Here is a 20,198-nt window from a genome sequence, read left to right as displayed (position 1 = left end):
GGTAACCGGTGTGCAGTGTGTGCACCAGACACCTCTTCCCGTGCTCAGAAGGCGCGTTGTTGAGGAAAGCATTCCTGCAGATGAGGCCGGCCTGTAGAGGCTCCAGTGTTCCGCCATTGCTACTGTACTCTGTCTACCCACCAGCAGAGCTGGCTGGGACCACTCCTTGCTGCTTTCTGTGTGGAACTCTGTGGTTGCCAGTTTGGAAGCTAGCTGGTCACCGACGTATATACTAAGACCCTGCAGCCTCTGTTCCCAGTGATGATAGAGCAGCGTAGGCAGGACAGCCATGAACCCAGCCGTCATTTTGTCCTGAGTGTGGATAGCATCCTGTCTACCATTTGGGAGTTTCATATCTCATTTTCCTCTGTGAGGCTCAGTGACCGGTTGATGAGAACACTTATGGAACTGAATGCATAGGGTTTTATCTTATTTATTTATTTATTTGAAACAGGTCTCACTGTAGCTCTGCCTACCCTAGAACTCACTATGGAGACCAGGTCTCAAACGCACAAAGATTTGCCTGCCAAGTGCTACTAGGCCTGGTGTAGGGTTTTATTTTAAAAATCAAAATGAGTTCAGATGAACTCACTGTGAGCAGCGCCTGGCCCACAGTGAGAGAGTAAGCTGTCTGGATTTCTGAAGGAGCTGAAGTTGGTCAGACAGCTTCACGAGGCTATGTTGTTGTGAAGATTAGAGAAGGAATGTCTGTTACTCCGAGCCTGCTATATGTGGCTGGGATTTGCAGTCATGTGACCATGAGGTAGTGTAGACATAGAGGCGTCTATGGGCCACACACTGCAGTGCTCAGTGGCATCCATTCAGTCTGTGTTGGTCATTGCTCATTCACATTTCCCCCTTCCCTCCCCTCCCCTTCCTTCTCCTCCCCTCCCCTCCCCTTCTCTTTCCTCCCTTCCCCTCTCCTCCCCTCTCCTTCTCTCCCCTCCCTTCCCCTTCCCTCCCTTCTCCTTCCCCCCTTCCCTTCCCTCCCCCCCTTCCCCTCTCTTCCCCTCCCCTCCCTTCCCCTCTCTTCCTGTCCCCTCCCCTCCCTTCCCCTTCCCTCCACTCTCCTCCCTTTCCCTCCCTTCCCCTCCCTTCCTCTCCCCTCCCCTCCTTTCCCTTTCTCTCCCTTCCCCTCCCTTCCCCTCTCTTCCCCTCCCCTCCCTTCCCCTTCCCTCCCCTCCCTTCCCCTCTCTTCCCCTCCCCTCCCTTCCCCTTCCCTCCCCTCCCTTCCCCTCTCTTCCCCTCCCCTCCCTTCCCTTTCCCTCCCCTCCCTTCCCCTCCCCTCCCCTCCCTTCCCCTTCCCTCCACTCTCCTCCCTTCCCCTCCCTTCCCCTCCCTTCCTCTCCCCTCCCCTCCATTCCCTTTCTCTCCCTTCCCCTCCTTTCTTCTCTCCTCCCCTCCCTTCCCTTTTCCTCCCCTCCCCTCCCTTCCCATCCTCTCGCATCCCCTCCCTTCCCTTCCTCTCCCCTTCCCTCCACTTTCCTCCCCTCCCCTCCCCTCCCCTCCCCTTCCCTCCTCCTTCTGGTTTTTCTGGTGAACAGAGACACATTCAGGACTTGTTGAGACTTCCTCCTTAGTTTGTTTTTTTTGCCAAAATATGAATCTACATCTTGGATCAATATTAGTCAATTATTGGCACTGTTGAGACCTTATCAGGGAATTATTGTTCACAATTAGAGCCTTTCCTCTTCCATCTGTTTTGTGCTCTTTGTGGCCAAACATTTTAAGTCATTTAGGGAACTTGTTGCATAATGAGCGATTGCAACTTTTGTTTAAAGTAGCGGAGAGCCAGTTATTAGCCTTACAGCAAACAACAAAGATTTGTGGTGTTATTTTGTTTACTTTTCCATTTTAGACCAAGGCAAATAAGCAACAGACCGAGGGAATTTCCTTTGTAGTTCTTGTTTCCTCCTTAGGAAGCCAGTAACAAGCAGTCTACTGATGTGTTCAAGAGAGAGAAAGCAGTGGTGGTCACTCATTGTGTCTCCAGTGTCTGCTCAGACCTGTCTTTGCCCCTCTCCCCCCCTCATCGTAAGTATTTTGGTTACCTATAGATTGTTGTCCCACATACATGGCTGTAACAGTTTGGCTGTTGGAGGCCATTTGTAGCTGAAGGAATTGAGATTCTCTTTTGCCTGCATCGCTAATTAGAAGGTGAGCTGTTTCCTAACGGCAGGTTCTTGGAATCCAGGTGATTGATGGCCTAGAGAAAGGAGGATTTCACCGACCCAACTAAGAATCTGCTAGTGTTTATTCTGCACAGTGTTGTGTCCTGCCACCTGCTTTCTTTGAGGCTAGCATGGTACTGCAGAGCCCCGAGTCAGTCTGTGTGAGCTTTGTTGAATTGTTGAATTACACACTCTTTTAAAAGAATGAGTAGAGATGCCAGGAGGATATTTTCGACAGAGTTGGGGGCAATATAGGAGGTTGGTGAGACAGGAGCAGAGCATCTGTGAAGTCAGTGTGCTTTCTTATGGTAGGGCCTTTAGCTAGAGGTGTTGCAACCAGAAACCAGATAAGAAGAATCTTTCTGGTAGGCTCTGGCCACAAGATAGTCTTTGCATAGGGTCTAAATTTAAGTGACCGTGGAAGAAGAGTTGGGCGCCATTATGGGAACCCACATGTATTGGGCTGGTAATATCAAGTAGGGGGCCTTGTCTCACTGTATAGCTAGGTTGTCTTTGAATTCATGGTATTCTCCTGCCTCAGTCTCCTGGGTACTGAGATTCTAGCTTTGAGCCCTGTGCTCAGCAGGGATTTGTATTCTGATGCTAGTTGCTAAGGCAGTTGGGAGACATTGAGATGCGGCTGAGTGTGGGGGGCGCTCTGTGAGGAGGTATACAGATCCTAATTCTGTGAGGAACTGTGGCACTATGGGCGTGGCTATGAGATGGCTCAGTGAGGAAGCCCAAGTGAGAGGCGCTGTGGGCATGGGTTGGGGGGCGCTCCAGTTGGCAAGGCTCCTTCCTGTAGCTGTTTCTTCCTGTGTCCTCTGGCTGCCCTGCTGGACCCAGAGACTCAGTACCTTTCCTCAGTAAGCCTGGAGTGACCCTGTCTGTCCTGGAGAGACACCAGAGGCAGAGATGGCGTGGAGAGTGGGCCACACAGAGACAGTGAAAGAAAGCTTCCTAGCTCACATCTTGAGAATGACAGTGTGTTGTTGTCGTGCTTTGGGATACTACTAGCTTGAGGAAAGGCTAATCGATATGCTTGCATTCACCCTGTGCCCTGTTATCTTTTTATTGATTCCTTATTATTTTTGCACTAGATCCTGGCATGCCATTGGGCGGTTTATCCATGACCTGCCTACACACATCCAGGGAGTTGGCACTTGACTTATTTTTCACCCTCAGGAAATGCTGACAGTGGTCCCTTACTTTCTAAGCAGTGGAAGACAGTCTAGGAAGGACTGTCTCCACTCTCTTCCTCCCCTCTCTCTTGCTGGAAGGAAAGGGCTCCATTGTGTTGCCTCCTGGCCTGGTGGGGAGGAGTCCAGAGAGCAGGGAGGGAGAACTTGCTATGAACGGTCCTTTTACACAGACATGTATAGGAGGTTGGGGAAGCGATGTGGAATGGACTCCGGGGGGGAGGGGGGTGAGATAGTGACTCTAAAGTGGGAAGACAGAATGTGCTGGGGTGATTTCACGGTGTCCTTACCTGATGAGTTGGGAAGTCAGGCGGTAGAGCTATGGCTGCAATACCATGTGTAATTGAGTACAGCTGATGGTGGGGGTCGAGTGGGTGGTCCCTGAATGATGGGTCGGTAGAGCTTTGCACCACTGTCCAGCAGTGAACTCTGCTGCTCCAGGTATAAAGTGAGAATCAAGTGGCTAGACCCTGAGTTGGAAATTTCACATATATTTGATGATGTAAAATATTTACACAAAGGATAACTAGAAGACAAGGCAAAAATCAAGCATTAAAATCAAATACAGGGAGACTGAAAAAGTCTCTTTACAGTTTCCCCTCGAGTTCTCTGCTGTACTTCATGCTTTTCATTTTAAAGAGGGCTTAGGTAAAGAGGGGACGAGGTTAGGTCAGTGCCCGTTCAGCAGGTGGTCAGCTTAGCTGGGAGCCCGTGGCTGGACCCTTGCATACAGACAGACAGCACGGTGTCTTTGGGATTTGGCAGGAAGTTCATGCTCGCTGTGTGGTAGAGCAGGAAGCCACAGGCTGGCTGCGTGAGTGTGGTCTGACAGTTCCGTGTGGAGGTGAGGAAAGGAAGCCATGTTCCTTTCTTCCATCATGGACTGTCCACACTGTCAGCAGCCTTCTCTGCAAACCAAGCTGCCCGAGTTGAGAGAACTGGATTCCTTTTCCCAAGTGTTTGCTCTTTCCTTCTCTGACTAGATTGCAGACTCCTGGGGACACAGACACCCCCCTGTTACCTTGGGGAGAGCTTGTCAGAACTTGAGTTTTCTCTGTTCAGACCTTCCCTGTCCCTGTGCACGCCTCTGTCAGGCTGGGATGGGGAGTAGACAGTCCAGACTGTGGCGGTGAGATGATGCGGGTCTGATTGCATCAAGGCAAGAGAGGAGGGCCAGACTGTTCTAGGGGCTGTGCGCCCCGCTACGGCGGGTGAAAGACTGGACATGGGGACAAGGGGCAGGGATTGAGGCAGCCAATTTCAGATGACATTGGGACGCCAATAAGCAGGAGGGGAGGTGATCTGAGCTTAGGGCCATGCTATGCTCAGTCAACAGAAATCTGCTCTGATACAGAGCCCCGCCCAGTCCCCTTGGCACTTGGGACCTGTCACAGTGTTCAGGGTGTGGTCTGCCGGGGGAATTGGCCCTGGGGGACAACTTGGTTAAGGGAGGAGAGAGAACAGGAGAGTTGGCAGAGTTCTGTCTTATGTGGGAATGTGTACAGTGCTTCTATCTCCAGCTCACTACTTCCCATACTCTCCCTTGTCAGCCTGATATAGCATGATTGGGCTGATTTTCTACAGAATGTCACAGGTCACTTCACATACTCACAGCTCTTAGTTGGTACAAGCATCCTTTCTAAGGGGCATTCAGAATGCATGTGCTGTGTGCCCCCCCCCCCCGCCCCGTCTTTGACAAAAGGGATGATTTTATGTCTCTGGGACAACTCACCCCCTCTGTGGCAGGGATGCTGCTACACTTTTCCTCTTGGCTGGGATTTTATTTTATTTCTTCCTGTCCCATCTTATTCCACAAACTGTAGCTAAATCTGGCAGTCACAATGTCGTGGTACATTGCCAGGCTTAGGGGTTCCGGTGCTGTCCCTGGGCGATTTTGCACTGTGGCGTTAGGGTGAGAGGTCACAGCAGGGCCCTGTGGCTTGCAGAGCCCCAGATGCCTTCAAGGCTTTCTAGGAGTCCTTTGCTTTCACGCGTGGGCAGTGGTCTCAGTCAACCGCAGAAGTGAGGGTTATATAACTGAATTTAAAAGCAGTTCTGCTCTGGATCCCCCACATGTGCCTTCCCTTTTAAAACATGTTGTTGCAGGGAATTTAAAACACACGCAGAGGTGACAGCATAACGAGACCGCCGGTCGGCTGGGTCAATGGCTTTTCATCTGAATGCTCTCACCATATTCTGAGTCAGCTCTCAATCAGCTTCCTGTGTCATCTCATCTAAATGGTTCAGTGTGCATCTCTTTAACAGGAAAGGCCCCCACAGCACAGCCACAGTACCCCCGCTCCACCCCAGGAAATAAGTTTACTTTAAAACTGACAGATGTCTAGTGCTCAAATCCTAGTATTTTCTTTAAATCAAGTGACTCTTTCTTCAGCTCATTTGAAATGTAATAAGTTCTACAAATTGTGATTTGTAGATATCTCTCCTGTCTTAGTTTTCTGCTTTGTTTTTTTTATTTTTTATTTTATTTTATTTTTTTTATTCGATATATTTTTTATTTACATTTCAAATGATTTCCCCTTTTCTAGCTCCCCACTCCCCAAAAGTCCCATAAGCCCTCTTCCATCCCCCTATTCCCCCATCTACCCCTTCCCACTTCCCTGTTCTGGTTTTGCCCTTTACTGCTACACTGGGTCTTTCCAGAACCAGGGGCCACTCCTCCGTTCTTCTTGTACCTCATTTGATGTGTGGATTATGTTTTGGGTATTCCAGTTTTCCAGGCTAATATCCACTTATTGGTGAGTGCATACCATGAGTGATCTTTTGAGACTGGGTTACCTCACTTAGTATGATGTTCTCCAGCTCCATCCATTTGCCTAAGAATTTCATGAATTCATTGTTTCTAATGGCTGAATAGTACTCCATTGTGTAGATATACCACAGTTTTTTCATCCATTCTTCTGTTGAGGGACACCTGGGTTCTTTCCAGCTTCTGGCTTTTATAAATAGGGCTGCTATGAACATAGTAGAGCATATATCTTTATTACATGGTGGGGAATCCTCTGGGTATATGCCCAGGAGTGGTATAACAGGGTCCTCCAGAAGTGTCATGCCCAGATTTCTGAGGAACTGCCAGACTGATTTCCAAAGTGGTTGTACCATCTTTGCTTTGTTTTTTAAAAAGATTTTTTTTAATTAATTTTAATTATGTATATATTTTTATTATTTTACTTAGTTACCTTTCAAACAGTGTTCCCTTCCTGGTTCCCCCTCTACAAGCCACACACCCCCTTCTGCTCCCCTTCACCTCTAAGAGGGTGCTCTTCCCCCCACCCACCCTCTCCCACTCAATCCTCTAGTCTCTGGGGCATTCCCTGTCTCTGGGGTATCAAGCCTCCACAGGACCAAGCGCATCCCCTCCCCCTGAGGCCAGAGAATACATATCTGCTACATATGTAGAAGATGCAGACTGGCCTGTGCATGCTGTTTGGTTGGTGGCTCAGTCCCTGGGAGCTCTGAGGGGTCCTATTAGTTGATACTGTTGCTCTTCCTATGGGGTTGTCATCCCCTTCCGCTCCTTCAATCCTTCCCCTTAACTCTTCCATAGGGGACTCTGAGTTTAGTCCAATGGTTGGCTGTGAGTATCTGCATCTGTCTCAGTCAGCTGCTGGTAGAGCCTCTCAGAGGACAGCCATGCCAGGATCCTGTCTGCAAGCACAGCATGGCATCAGCAGTGGTGCTGGGTTTGGTGCCTGTGCATGGGATGGACCCCAAGTTGGGGCTGTCTCTGGATGCCTTGCCTTTAATCTCTGTTCCATTATTTGTCCCTGCATTTCCTTCAGATAGGAACAATTTCTGGGTCAAAATTTTTGAGATGAGTGGGTGGCCCCTCTCTCCACTTGAGAGAGGGGCCACCCACTGTCTGTCTGTCTACTGGAGGTGATTTCTTCAGGTTCTGTTTCCCTGCTATTGGGCATTTTGGCTGAGGTCATCCCTACTGGGCCCTGGGAGCCACAGTGCTACATATTTCTATTCACTCTCCTGGCTCTCCGGGCTTCTCTCCTGAACCTGCCCCCCTTCCCTCCCCGCTCCCTTCTCCCATCAAGGTCCTTCTCTCTGCCTCCTGTGATTATTTTGTTCCCGCTTCTAAGTGGGATTGAATCATCTACACTTGGGCCTTCCTTCTTGTTAAATGTCATGTGATCTGTGAGTTATATCATGGGTATTCTGAACTTTTTAATTTTAAAATAATTTAAAACTTACATAAATATTCCAAGGCTAAAATCCTTATACATTTTAACTGGGATTTTAACTAACATTCACCTTATTAACATCCTCCTGTTGTTGTTTTTAATCATCTTTGTCTTTGAGAGTGGCTTTCAGGCACAAAGCCCTCGTCCAACAGGTAAGGTCTTTAGCCTACCTGGGCTGGGCTCCATTAAAACAGTGCTCCTGGCTCTGAGTTCTACCCAAAGCTTGCAGTGAGGTCCTTAGAAATAGTCTGTGTATGAGTGTTTTGTTTTGTTGTATTTATATCAGGATCTGTAACTACTCCATTGTTACCATATGTTTGCCTGCTTTTTAAAATTTGTGATATATTGTTGGCCATTGGGACCAGGGCCTTACTGTGCTAGGCATACATTGTAACACTGCCGCACCCCCTTCCCCCCTCCCCAAGGCTACCTGCTAGTTTTAGCCTGCCTCAAATACTGCCAAATGGTGGCACTCTGATTCTTGATCCTCTGGTTCTGCCTCTGTAGACCCAGTTCAACCTGGGTAAGAAGTACTCAGGAGTAAAGTCGTGCCTTTGCTGAGAACATGCAGACTCTGTTATCACTGCTCCCCAGCCGAATGGCGTGCTGCATGCCCGTAGCACTGATGGTTTGCTCTCCATTGGGAGGGACCTGAAGACACTGTAAAGAATGCAGAGGCATGTGCTTATGTCACCTACGAATAGGATGCCACTGCCATAAGGAGCTACAGCATTCCTGTGGTTGGGACTCGTGGGGTGTCTGGGAGTCAGTTCTCCCTGTCTCTCAGGGTCTGGTTACATTCTTATTCTCTCTCTCTCTCTCTCTCTCTCTCTCTCTCTTGCTCTCTCTTTCTCTTTCTCACTCTCATATATGTATTTCTGTATCTGTTGATACAGCTAGAAACCATAAAGATACACTGGCACTTTTAATTCTAGCCCGCATCATGTAATCTATTTGGTCTCCTTCTATTCTGTATTTAGGTCTTCCTTCTATGGTGAAAACCTTTGTCAACTTCCCACTGTTCCCACTGCGCCTTTGTATGTTAAATTGCCCAGGCAAACAGGCTGCCTTCTCAGCCATGACCCTGTTGCCTCCAAAATCAGCTAGTTGGTGTTTCCCTAAGTGCTGAAGACTTCCTGCAGCCCCCCCCCACCCCGTTGTAACTCAGACCAGTCAAAGAGTGCGGGTCACTCAGAGTAAGGCCAAGGAGGAGCAGCCAGAAAAGAACACTCAGTGGTGAGAGTCAGGCTAAAGCCATGTTCAAGCAGCAAATCCCTCAATGAAGAGGGATGCTTGTGCTCCTGTTAGGCAGCCTTCGGTTCTCCAGAGGTCCACGTACAGGAAGTGTGGAAGTGAAAGTGCTTCTTGATCTGAGGTGAACTATGAAGGCCTGAGATGGCTAGGATCTTGCATGTCCCTATGTAAAAGTAGGATTCCAGACATTAAAAGATGAAAGTGGTGATCAGTTCTGGACCCGCCCTCCAGGAGGAAACTGAACAATGTTGAGTGCTCTTGTCTTCTATCAAGACTTTTCTGTACCTTGTACCTAATGACATATCACATCTTTTTAGGATTAGAAAAAAAAGCCTCCTGATGTTTGAAAGGCAATTTGAGAATGCCTAAGGATAATGATAATATTCCAAAATTAAATATTAAAGGACAGATACATCAAGACAAAATCCCCCAAATCCTAGTCATTTGTGACAGTTTTTCGTGCCTCTGTCATGGCGATAGAGGGATCAGAGTTAGATCGAAGAGGATGTCCTCTGTGACAGGTGGGATTGGAGTGGTCCATCAGCAGCTATACTACTGGTCTCCACTATTGGTCTCCTTCTATTCTATATTTAGGTCTTCCTGACCTAAATGACCTGCGTTTGGTTCCCAGCACCCATGCCAGGTAGCTCACAACTGCCTGTAACTCCAGCCCCAGGGGATCCTACACCTCTGGACTCTAAGGGCGCCTGCACACATGTGCATATACCCTACACAGACATACACGACTGCACATAGTTAAAAATAATAAAGGTGAATCTTTTATTATGTGTAATAAGAACAAAAATAGATAACAGTAAAAAATACTGAGTATCTGAGTCAAGCCATCATGGCGGGGCGATGGGGCAGGTGTTTAGAACGGTACACACACAGCTCGCATGCCAGGATTGTTTTCTGTTCTGTGAAATTACTCTATATCCCAAAGAACCCTAACTTCTGACAAGAGGTCCCCTGGTAGCCAAGCATGGAGGAGTGAAACCAGGATTGTAAGCAGACAGTGGCTAATCAATTCAGTTCATCTTGTAGCTTTCATCATTTGAATAATAGCAGTGACCTTCTGAGATAGTATAACTGCTGTATTGCGATCCTGAGTCCAGAGTCAGATGACAACAGAGTGGTTCTCTGAATGATCTGCTTGTGGATAGCAAGTAAAAAGGGAAGCCATAGCTCTCTTCATATTCTGTCTCTTTATATAAAGCCCTTGAAAATGAGTAACCCAACTCAGGTCTTTAGGGCATTTGGAGGATTTGATGGGTCATTGATACACTGACTTTGAATTTCCACTTATTGAAAGCAGTTGAATTTTAGGGCTGAAAGAAAGCCTGACGGTTGTCATTTCCCCTGAACGCAGGAGTAACCTCCTGAGTCTGTGGCTCCCGTATCACATGTCCTCCTGTGAGCAAGGGCTGTTAGTACTTAATAGTAGTGGTGTACGGACAGCTGTCTTGGGATAAGCTGTCACCAGTCCATGGCTTTACACATTTGTGATTCTGAACTTGTACGTTTGTTACTCGTGAGCACCGATCAGGAGAGACTAGCTGGTCCCATGCAGGGTGATGCGGGAGAGTCCTAACTCTGGAAATTCTTTTTGCAGATGCTGTCTTTGCATTTCAGTTGCGCAACCCGGTGCACAATGGACACGCCCTGTTAATGCAGGACACCCACAAGCAACTTCTAGAGAGGGGCTACCGGCGCCCTGTCCTCCTCCTCCATCCTCTTGGTGGCTGGACAAAGGATGATGATGTCCCTTTGATGTGGCGTATGAAGCAGCATGCTGCTGTGCTGGAGGAGGGCATCCTGAATCCTGAAACGACAGTGGTCGCCATTTTTCCATCTCCTATGATGTATGCTGGGCCAACCGAGGTAGGCTGCTTTTAAGATATCACTGTAGTACTAAAGCCATTCTTGTGAACACTGTAGTATCACCTACTGACCTATTCCATTCCCTGATACCTAGATGTGTTCTAAACATTCAGCATTGCTGAGTTTTCATTCTCCTAGTGTTGGGAATGCCCTCTAGCCATGAACAATGTAAGGTTGTTTTGTCCAGCCCAGGTCTAGATACAGTCATAACAGCATCAATATTGATCTTTTAACAGAGGCCCAGAGCAGAGGGCAGAGCAATATGATTTTTGCTTTTTCTAAATGTTTCAATAGCTAAAGGAACTTTAGGGTACAAGCCAGCTGTTTTCACTGTACAAATACCTGAACTAATTAACTCATAAATAGAAGAGGTTTTGGCTCATGGTTTGAGTGCTTTAGTAAGTAACTGGTTGGTCTTGTTGCATCTGGGCCTGTGGTAAAATAGTCTATCATGGCGGGATTGAATGGCAGAACAGAGTCTTTGCATTGTGGCTTGACAAAGGAAGAGGACGGGGCCAGCGTCCCCCAATTTCCCTCAAGGACAGGACCCTCATGACTTTCCTTTCTCCTAAAGGTCTCACCACCACTCAGTAGTTCCAAACTAGATATGAAGGGTAACTGTCAAGAACCAAACAATAGTTTTGCCTCTGGTCCCAAAGAAGTTCATGTGCATGCATCCATCTGAATGTGAAATGCAGTCAATATTTTAGAGATGTATCCAGGAGGACCTTAAATTCTTGAAAGGTTTATTTTTACCTTTGTGTGTCAGTGTGAGGTTGTGGGCATGCATCTGAGTCCAGGTGCCTGTGGAAGAGGCTAGCACTGGATTCCCCCACTGGAGCTGGAAGTACAGGCTGTGGTCAGCCATCCAGCATGGGTGCTGGGGACTGAGCTTGGGACTTTAACTCTTCTGGAAGAGCAGTACTGGATCTGACCTCCTGAGCCTTCTCTCCAGCTCCCAGGAGACAATCTTCTTTACTTCCTGAATCAGGAAGTCAATTTGCTACCTGATATGGGGGCAGAGTTTTGGAATTCTCCCCATGGTCAAATAGAATGTTTGAGATCTTTTTGTATCCATATGTAAAGGAGCTAAAAATTATATTTCAGTTTCAAGGTAGAGTAGAGTAGACTTTCAAAATATATTTGCTGAATGAGTTAATAAGTCGGCTGAGTGACCTCAGAGGTGGTGGGTGGGAACTTCCCAGCCTGCCTTTGGTGTTTTCACAATAAAAATGGCCTGCACATTATCACTGCACTTAGATTTATCTGAGAGGCAAACTCATTTTTTAAAAAGATCTAAGTAATTTAGTGATACAAACTCCTTCAACCATTTAAAAAGATAGTCCAAGACATTTGACTATTTGGGATGGAGCCTAAGAATCTTTATTGGAGCTTAGTTTATGGGGTCGAATTCTCTGTTACCACTTACACAAGAAAAGCAGACAAACAAGACAGCAGACTAGAAGATGAAACCAGTCGGCTCTTCTTTGGAGTCCATGTTCACTAATGCATTGGAATGCTGTGTGTGTGGCAAACATCCCACGTTGCTCCTCTCTGTTGGAGTAAGGTGTTGGCTGGAGTTGGCCGGAGATGGCCCTGGGTGTTTGCCGTACCCTCATGACTTCTGTTTAGTTCTTGCATTTCCCACGTTGTTTAGTAGTTCCTCCAGAGGGGGTGAGAGCACCTGGGAGAGTCGGGCAGATAAAGAGGTGGACTAAAGTCTCACGCAACAGCCAACTTTACTCAGACCCCCAGACCATTTATACTCTGAGGGTTAAGAAAGGTCACATGAGTAAAGCTGTCATAAAGCTCAAACTGTGTACAATCAACAAGGACAAGCAGTGTGTGGCAACAACAGGTTTTTCCATAGAGGCATATAAAGGATATTTTAAACATTTAATAGAATAACAACATCAAGCAATGATGAGTAATCTGAAGTAAACTCACTCCTATCCACTATACCTGGGAGGTTCACGAAACACATTCCAAGAACAGTTCTGTGTTTTGAAGAAACTGAGGTCATTAGATGTCTGTGGAGTCTCACAGAAGTCTCCTTACAGGACAATTTCTGGATTGTGTTCCAACAGTACTGATTATGTGAGCCTCATCATTTTAAGCAAATAATTTGATCTGAGGTTGTCTAGAACGGTATGACATTGTCTAGTGTAGGAGTGACCCAAATGATGTTAGGGCAGTGTGCTGGCTGGTTTTTACGCCAAATTGGCACAAGTTGTAGTCATTTGGGAAGAGGGAACCTTGATTAAGAAAATACCTCTACCAGGTTGGCCTGTGGACAAACCTGTGGGCATTTTCTTGATTGATGGTTGATATGGGAGGGCCTGGTTCACTGTGGCTGTTGTGTAATAAGAAAGCAGGATGATCAAGCCTCAGTAAGGCCTGGGCATCAGTTCCTGTCTCCAGGCTCCTGCCGTGAGTTCTTGGCCTGACGTCCCTGAGTGATGGGCTGGCTGTGTAAGCTGTAAGCCCATCCCTTCCCAAGATGTCTGGTGTTTATCACAACAGAAACCATAACTGGGACAGGCAGGAGTGGGTTTGTGAGCAGTGATCTCATTAAATTCCAGCTAAGAAGATGAGCCTCCTCTTTTGGGACCTGTCTTGTTCACTTTGTGATTCTTATGTTTGAAGGTGAGGTTGGTGTGAGATTTTATTCAGTAAGTTAACTAAAAATGCTTCAAAAAGCAAGGATGGGAGGGTCTGTAATGAAATAGGTTATGATAACAAACAGATCCTTTCTTGAGTTAGGGTTTGGGGAACATGGTCTCATGTATCCCAGGCTGGCCTTAAACACAATATATATCCCAGGCTGGCTTTGAGCTCCTGGTATTCCTGCCAGTACTTTCAGAGTCCTGGGATTGCAAGCCTGCTGCACCGTTCCCTGGTTTTGGTTGGAAAGATCTTATGCATTAAGTTCTGTCAGTTGTACTTCTGCAGGAAGGTTCAGAAGTGAGAGTAGGGGCTGGAGAGATGTCTTAAAGATATGTTTGATCCCAGAACCTTTGCCATTTCAAAAAAATGGGCATGGGATGGCTGTACGTGTTCTAATAACCTAGGCACCTAGGCACCATGGAGGGTAGAGACAGGAGGATTGCTGTAGATGCCGGCCTAGCTCTAGATTCAGTACGAGACGTTGCCATAAAGGAATAGGGTAGAGAATGATAGAGCAGATATCCTTCTCTGCCTTCTGTGTGCCCACTGGCTTCCCCCTACCCCCGTCATATGCACAAACAACAGGCACACAGCCTCTCACACGGGCATACAGACACACAGATGCAAGACACAGACACACAGACACAGAGATATAGTGAGTTGGCCTGATGCTGCTTGTATTCTAGTGTAAAATACTGGTTTCTCAAGATGTGGGTGGTCCCAGTGAGCAGATCCTCATGTACTCAAAGGGAGCCATGCGAACCTTCTCCCCAATTTAAGGTTCAATAAAAGGCTAGAGTCTGTGATTGGGCAGTGGAGGGAGAAGGGTGGCAGGGCTCAGGGGGAAGATGAGCTGTAGTTCATTCAGTCTCTGGTGTTAAGTATATTAACTAACTCGACTCTTGAGCCAGCACTCTAGGGAAGGATAACCCATGTAGAGAGTTTGCCTAGCTTGCTCAGAATCACATGGTGGTGAGTGATGGAGTCTGAACCCGTGTACACCGAAGGGTTCTGGGAGACTCTTTAGAGATGCCCTGAGTTGCATAGAAACAGGTATCATAACTGTATTGACCAGACATTGGTCTCCAAGGAAGGTGCCTCCTTTGGGCCTGCTGCTCTGTACAGCAGGGTTGTTTCTGAAGAGAGATGGCAGCGGTGGGGTACCTGCCGGCTGCACTCTCAGGACCAGATGCTTCTCTCATAGTCCTGCAGTGACCTGGGCTGCCACAGCGTCCAGGCCAGCCTCGCTGTTACACCTGTCTAGCTGGAATCTGATGTGGCCTCTCTCACTTTACTTACCCCGGCTCACTACAGTCAGTGGTAGACTGCTCACTCTCAGTATGTGGTGTGTGACTTCCTGTAACATGGTTGAGTGTTATTTGGGCTGGGTCCCATCCGGTTTTTGCTGTGAACAGTGAGCTGGTGTGGATTTCGATACTTGCCTTATGTGAATCTCTATTGGTTACTGTTGAGCAGAATGGCTGGATGGGAAGGTGTATTTGTTTGGTCTTAGGAGAGGTCTCCCTCCGGTCTGTTCTAACGCAGATGTGCCAATTCACAAGGCACAGCATTGCGTATGCTCACCAGCTCTGGATTGTCTCGCATATGTTAACCACTGTGGCCCTCTGACCCTGACTTTTTAGCCACATTCTCTAAAACACTGCTGTTTCTTAACCTATCTTAAGCATCTTTGTGTTGGATCAATTTCACTAAAGAAGGAATAGAGATGGATTATAAATGACTGTAGTTCTAGGTAGTGATTAACAAATAAAATGTCCTTTTGATGGTGTCCTTTGCTTTACAGAAACTTTGTAATTTTATGAGGTCCCATTTGTCAATTCTTGATCTTAGAGCATATGCTATTGGTGTTCTGTTCAGAAACTTTCTCCGTGTACCGATGTCCTCAAGGGTCTTCCCCAGTTTCTTTTCTATTAGCTTCAGAGTGTCTGGCTTTATGTGGAGGTCCTTGATCCATTTGGAGTTGAGCTTAGTACAAGGAGACAAGGATGGATCAATTCACATTCTTCTGCATGCTGACCTCCAGTTGAACCAGCACCATTTGTTGAAAAGGCTATCTTTTTTCCATTGAATGTTTTCAGCCCCTTTGTTGAGAATCAAATGGCCATAGGTGTGTGGGTTCATTTCTGGATCTTCAATCCTGTTCCATTGATCCACCTACCTGTCACTGTACCAATATCATGCAGTTTTTAACACTGGTACAAACATTCTGAAAATCAGTCTGGCGGTTCCTCAGAAAACTGGGCACGTCACTTACGAAAGATCCTGCTATACCACTCCTGGGCATATACCCAGAGGATTCCCCAGCATGTAATAAGGATATATGCTCCACTGTGTTCATAGCAGCCCTATTTATAATAGCCAGAAGCTGGAAAGAACCCAGGTATCCCTGAACAGAGGAATGGATGCAAAAAATATGGTATATATACACAATGGAGTGCTATTCAGCCATTAGAAACAATTAATTCATGAAATTCTTAGGCACATGGATGGAGCTGGAGAACATCATACTAAGTGAGGTAACCCAGTCTCAAAAGGTGAATCATGGTATGCACTCACTAATAAGTGGATATTAGCCTGGAAAACTGGAATACCCAAAACATAATCCACACATCAAATGAGGTACAAGAAGAACGGAGGAGTGGCCCCTGGTTCTGGAAAGACTCAGTGTAGCAGTATAAGGCAAAACCAGAACAGGGAAGTGGGAAGGGGTGGGTGGGAGAACAGGGGGAGGGAAGGGACTTATGTGACTTTCGGGGTGTGGGGGGGCCAGAAAAGGGGCAATCATTTGAAATGTAAATAAAAAATGTATCGAATTAAAAAAAGAATATAAATGAAAAAAAAAAGAAATAAATGTCATAGACCACTGAAACTTTTGTGTATGTGTATATGGGTGTCACATGCTTGCTTCAGGCCCATGGAGGCCAGAAGAGGGTGTCAGAACTGCCGGAAGTATAGTAACCAGCGACTGTGAGTTAGCCTGGGTGCTATGGAAGAGCAGCCCATGATCTTAGACATGGAGCCATCTCTCCAGCTCCTAGTCGCTCTCACTGTATGTGCCAGCCACTTTGCATATGTTAGCTTAGTCCTTAGAAAGACACTAAGAGCAGGCACTGTTCATAGTTTCTGTTCACAGACAGGCCATGGTAGAGGTTAAACAGCTGCTCGAAGTCAGGTGGTAAGTCATGGGGATGGGATTTGCATCCTCACAATCTGGTCCCAAAGCCTTGCATTGCAGTTCCAGTCTCTGGTATTGTTTAACATTACAGTAGTTGAAAACCGCAACTGGGTATGTTTTGGAAGCAGACTGGGAGTACATTCATAGATGGTCTAAACTAATGAGTCGACGTGGCTCTGGCAGGCGTTTCTTAGAGGTGGAGTTCCCTATTGAATAGCTCATGTATCTGCTTGTTGTAGTCCAGAATGGTAGTCTGTGCTTTTGTGGTGTAAGCTGTATTCTTATGCTTTCTAAGATTGGGACATGATCCTCATATTATTAATGATGCATGCCTGTGGGTTTGTTTTGTTTCTAGACAGGATCTCACTTTGTAGCTTTGGCTTAGCTTGGGACTCCCTATGTTCCTATGGCATCCAGGCTGGCCTTGAACTCAGACATCTGCCTGTCTTTGCCTCCACAGTGCTGAGATTAAAAGTGTGTGCCACTACGCCTGGCCCTTTTGTGTTTGTGCTACCGGTTCTATTAGGAGTAAATAGGATAACTGTAAATCGTATATATCTCACTGTCTGACTGATACCAATATGTAAAAGTATGTATTATTGGCTGGCTGAAAAAGAGTAATTACTTTGCTGCAGGCCTTTACCATCCCTATCTTGACTCCACATGTAAGTGCTGTCTGCATCTCTTAAGAATGGTTCATAAGTGTGTGTTAAAACCTTAGAACTTGGGATGTGGCAGAGAACCTGGGCTCACTTGCCGCTCGTAGGCTTCCCGTCAGAGCGTAGTCCTTGGCCTGACTTGGAATGGCCTTGGTGTCTAACTGTAGAGTCTTAATAAGACAGAGAAAGTAGAACTGACACTCCATGTGCGTTATGTAACCCATGGATTTTATCCCCACTCTACCCATGAGGTTTCTGGAGCCCAGAGAGTGTGTAACTCAGCTGAGGTGTGTCAGAGAGACCTAGAGCTGAACAGAGCTAAGGTAGTGGAGTCAAATGGTACCCAGAAACCATTGCAGTAGCAAAAAGGCCTCGGTGTAGAACCAAGCTCCACTCTGAATACAGCTTGCCCATTGGGGGTTTATGGATGGGGAGCACGGTGCAGGCCAGTGGACAGACTACCAAGAAGAACAGAAGTGAGCAGCAAGTGACGTTAGCAGAGCTGTGGCAGGCCAGGACACACAGACGCCGCCTTGTGTGGCTAGAGGACCTGGGTGTGTGCAGGCATGGAGCATGCATTGAGCACATGTGCGGCCCTTCAGCTGGACACTGAGGGCTAAGGCTAGCAGGCTCAAGGGCAGCCGGCCAGAGGCAGGCCAGCTGTAAATCCACAAGACACATAGCTGATGCCCACCTCGCTCCAGGGCTGTTATGACTACTTGGCCTGCCCCTTGGGCTTCATGCTCTTTGACAAGAGCACGCCGCTGCCAGAGGTCTTCAAGTAGCCCTCCTCTGATGGTGGGTGGGAGGGTAAAGACCGTAGGCTCCGTGGTGCACGTTCAGCTCTTGGTGTTCTGGGCACCGTGGAGCTGAGTCCGCCCCTAGCTCTGCACTCGAGTGTGGACAGTGAGTAGAGATGCGTGATCAAGTCAGGATGCTCCAGGTTCCTTTCCAGAGCAAGGGGCAGTTTTAAACTTCTCAGCCTTTGATGAGGAAATTAGAAGTCGTAGCAATTGTTTTAATTTTTTAAGTAGTTAAATGTTTCAGTGTTTATGACCTGGCATGATTTAAGCAGCTTATGTGAATCTACCCATTCTTCTTACTCTCTTCTTCCCCTTTCTTTTTGAGGTAGGGTCTTGCTATGTAGCCCAGGCTACTCTCTATCTCACAGTGTAGCCCAGGCTATACAGTGCTCTTTCCCCTGCCTCCCAGCTGCTAGGATTCTAAGAGTGCCGCCATGCCTGGTCCCATCGTCCCTTTCCCGTTGTGCCTCACTTATGTGCTTGGCTTACTTACAGCCCTTAAATGGAGACTTTTCTTATAATATTAATAATAAAAAAACCTCTCATTTTTCTAGTTTTTCCAGTGACATCAGGAACAAGGCTGCCAATAAGACATATTTGCCAAATTGTCATAATAAAATACAAACAGCGGTCCTCCTTTAATCGCTCTCTGGGTTATTTAGAAGGCATTGGTACCAGATTTGTTTCCTTAGCACAGATGCACTTCAGAACAATGAGCAGCTGTCAAGGCTGCGCGGTTATCAACAGGATGTTCCTCATTTTCCAGTCTATAAAAACTTAATGGCTTGGTTCTGAAATTCCATCCTCGGGATGGAGTCAGAACCATGAGGGGAAAATTTTTACTTTCTAATGCTTAAAACAGTGTGACTATGTAATTTTAATCTATATGAATAATTAGTTGGCAAATTAAAAATTAGTTTTTCTCTTGTCATCAAATACTAAATTTATCTCCTAAAGAATAATTTTGCTTTCTTAAATCTGTTATGTGAAAGTGTCAAAAAAAAATAGATGGATTTGAGAATATATAACTAACAGCCATATTATGATCATATGAAGTTGTAATGAGCATTACCATTTAGGTTTTTTCCATGAGGAGGGGGTGTGTAATGCATTGTTGGAGGTGGGGACTTCTCTCTGTCAGGAAAGTTATTCTCCAGTTGTTAAATGAGTCTGTGTTAGAAACATTCTATGTAAGTGAGTGGAGACATGTAAACAGTGCAGCTGGAACACACGGCTGTGTGGATTCTTGCCTATTTTCTTAATTAGGTCATATTTTACACCAGTATCTGGTAGCCAATACAGTATCTATTCGGACCTGAACCTGCCCTGTGACTCCTTCCAAAGGCCGGGCTCCCCCCCCCCCCCATCCTTTTGTCTGTCCAAGGCTCAGCCTCCATCCTGACTTGTAGTCTTGCGAACTGGAGTTTGAGCTCTGTGAATAATAGCTCCTTATGTGTATGTAAAAGCTTACATACAGATATATGCACATCTGCATATCTCATAAGCAGATAATCTATAAATATATGCACATACATATTCATGTCCAGTTTTGGTTTTGGCTTGGGGGCCTGGTTTTAATGCTAGCTCCCCAAGAAGACCCAGTAAGCAGTGGGACTTCCTACTGTTAGGCGGTGGCGATATGAGACATATGTGGAGGTGCTGCTCAGTGGGGCAGCTGACAAAGATACACACAGTCATCAAAGCGCAGTGATCTAATGTGCAGACATCTATTCCAGGTCCAGTGGCATTGCAGGGCTCGGATGGTGGCCGGAGCCAATTTTTATATTGTTGGACGAGACCCTGCTGGCATGCCTCATCCGGAGACAGGGAAGGATCTCTACGAGCCAACCCACGGTGCCAAAGTGCTGACGATGGCGCCCGGCCTGATTACCCTGGAAATTGTTCCCTTCCGAGTAGCAGCTTACAATAAGAAAAAGAAGCGGATGGACTACTATGACTCCGAGCAGTAAGTTTGACCCTTCCCCCACTGACAGAAGCTTTGCTGCCTGAGCTGTTTCTAGGGTTCAGCACATCGTCTGGTCTTTATAACTTCTGATGGGGGGGCTTTGTTGGAGCCATCTCTGGAAAAGTTACATCATGGAAGCTAACTCTCATTGGCCTGGAGTTAGAAGTGAGAGTAAACGTTGGTCTAGGCTG

The 20,198-nt window shown here is 46.8% G+C and overlaps 1 protein-coding gene across 2 annotated transcripts in view; it reads left to right on the top strand.

Annotated features, from left to right (window-relative positions):
• Papss1 (3'-phosphoadenosine 5'-phosphosulfate synthase 1) overlaps positions 1-20,198 on the top strand; it is a 74,065-nt gene that overhangs the window by 42,069 nt on the left and 11,798 nt on the right. For both annotated transcript variants that reach the window (XM_052179229.1, XM_052179230.1), the window contains 2 exons: positions 10,448-10,716; positions 19,778-20,007. In XM_052179229.1, the coding sequence (XP_052035189.1) occupies positions 10,448-10,716; positions 19,778-20,007 (499 nt within the window). The remainder of the gene's footprint in view (positions 1-10,447; positions 10,717-19,777; positions 20,008-20,198) is intronic.

Source organism: Apodemus sylvaticus, chromosome 4, assembly GCF_947179515.1.
Source record: "Apodemus sylvaticus chromosome 4, mApoSyl1.1, whole genome shotgun sequence".
Classification (NCBI taxonomy): Eukaryota; Metazoa; Chordata; class Mammalia; order Rodentia; family Muridae; genus Apodemus; species Apodemus sylvaticus.
This window is presented reverse-complemented; position numbering and strand designations above follow the sequence as displayed.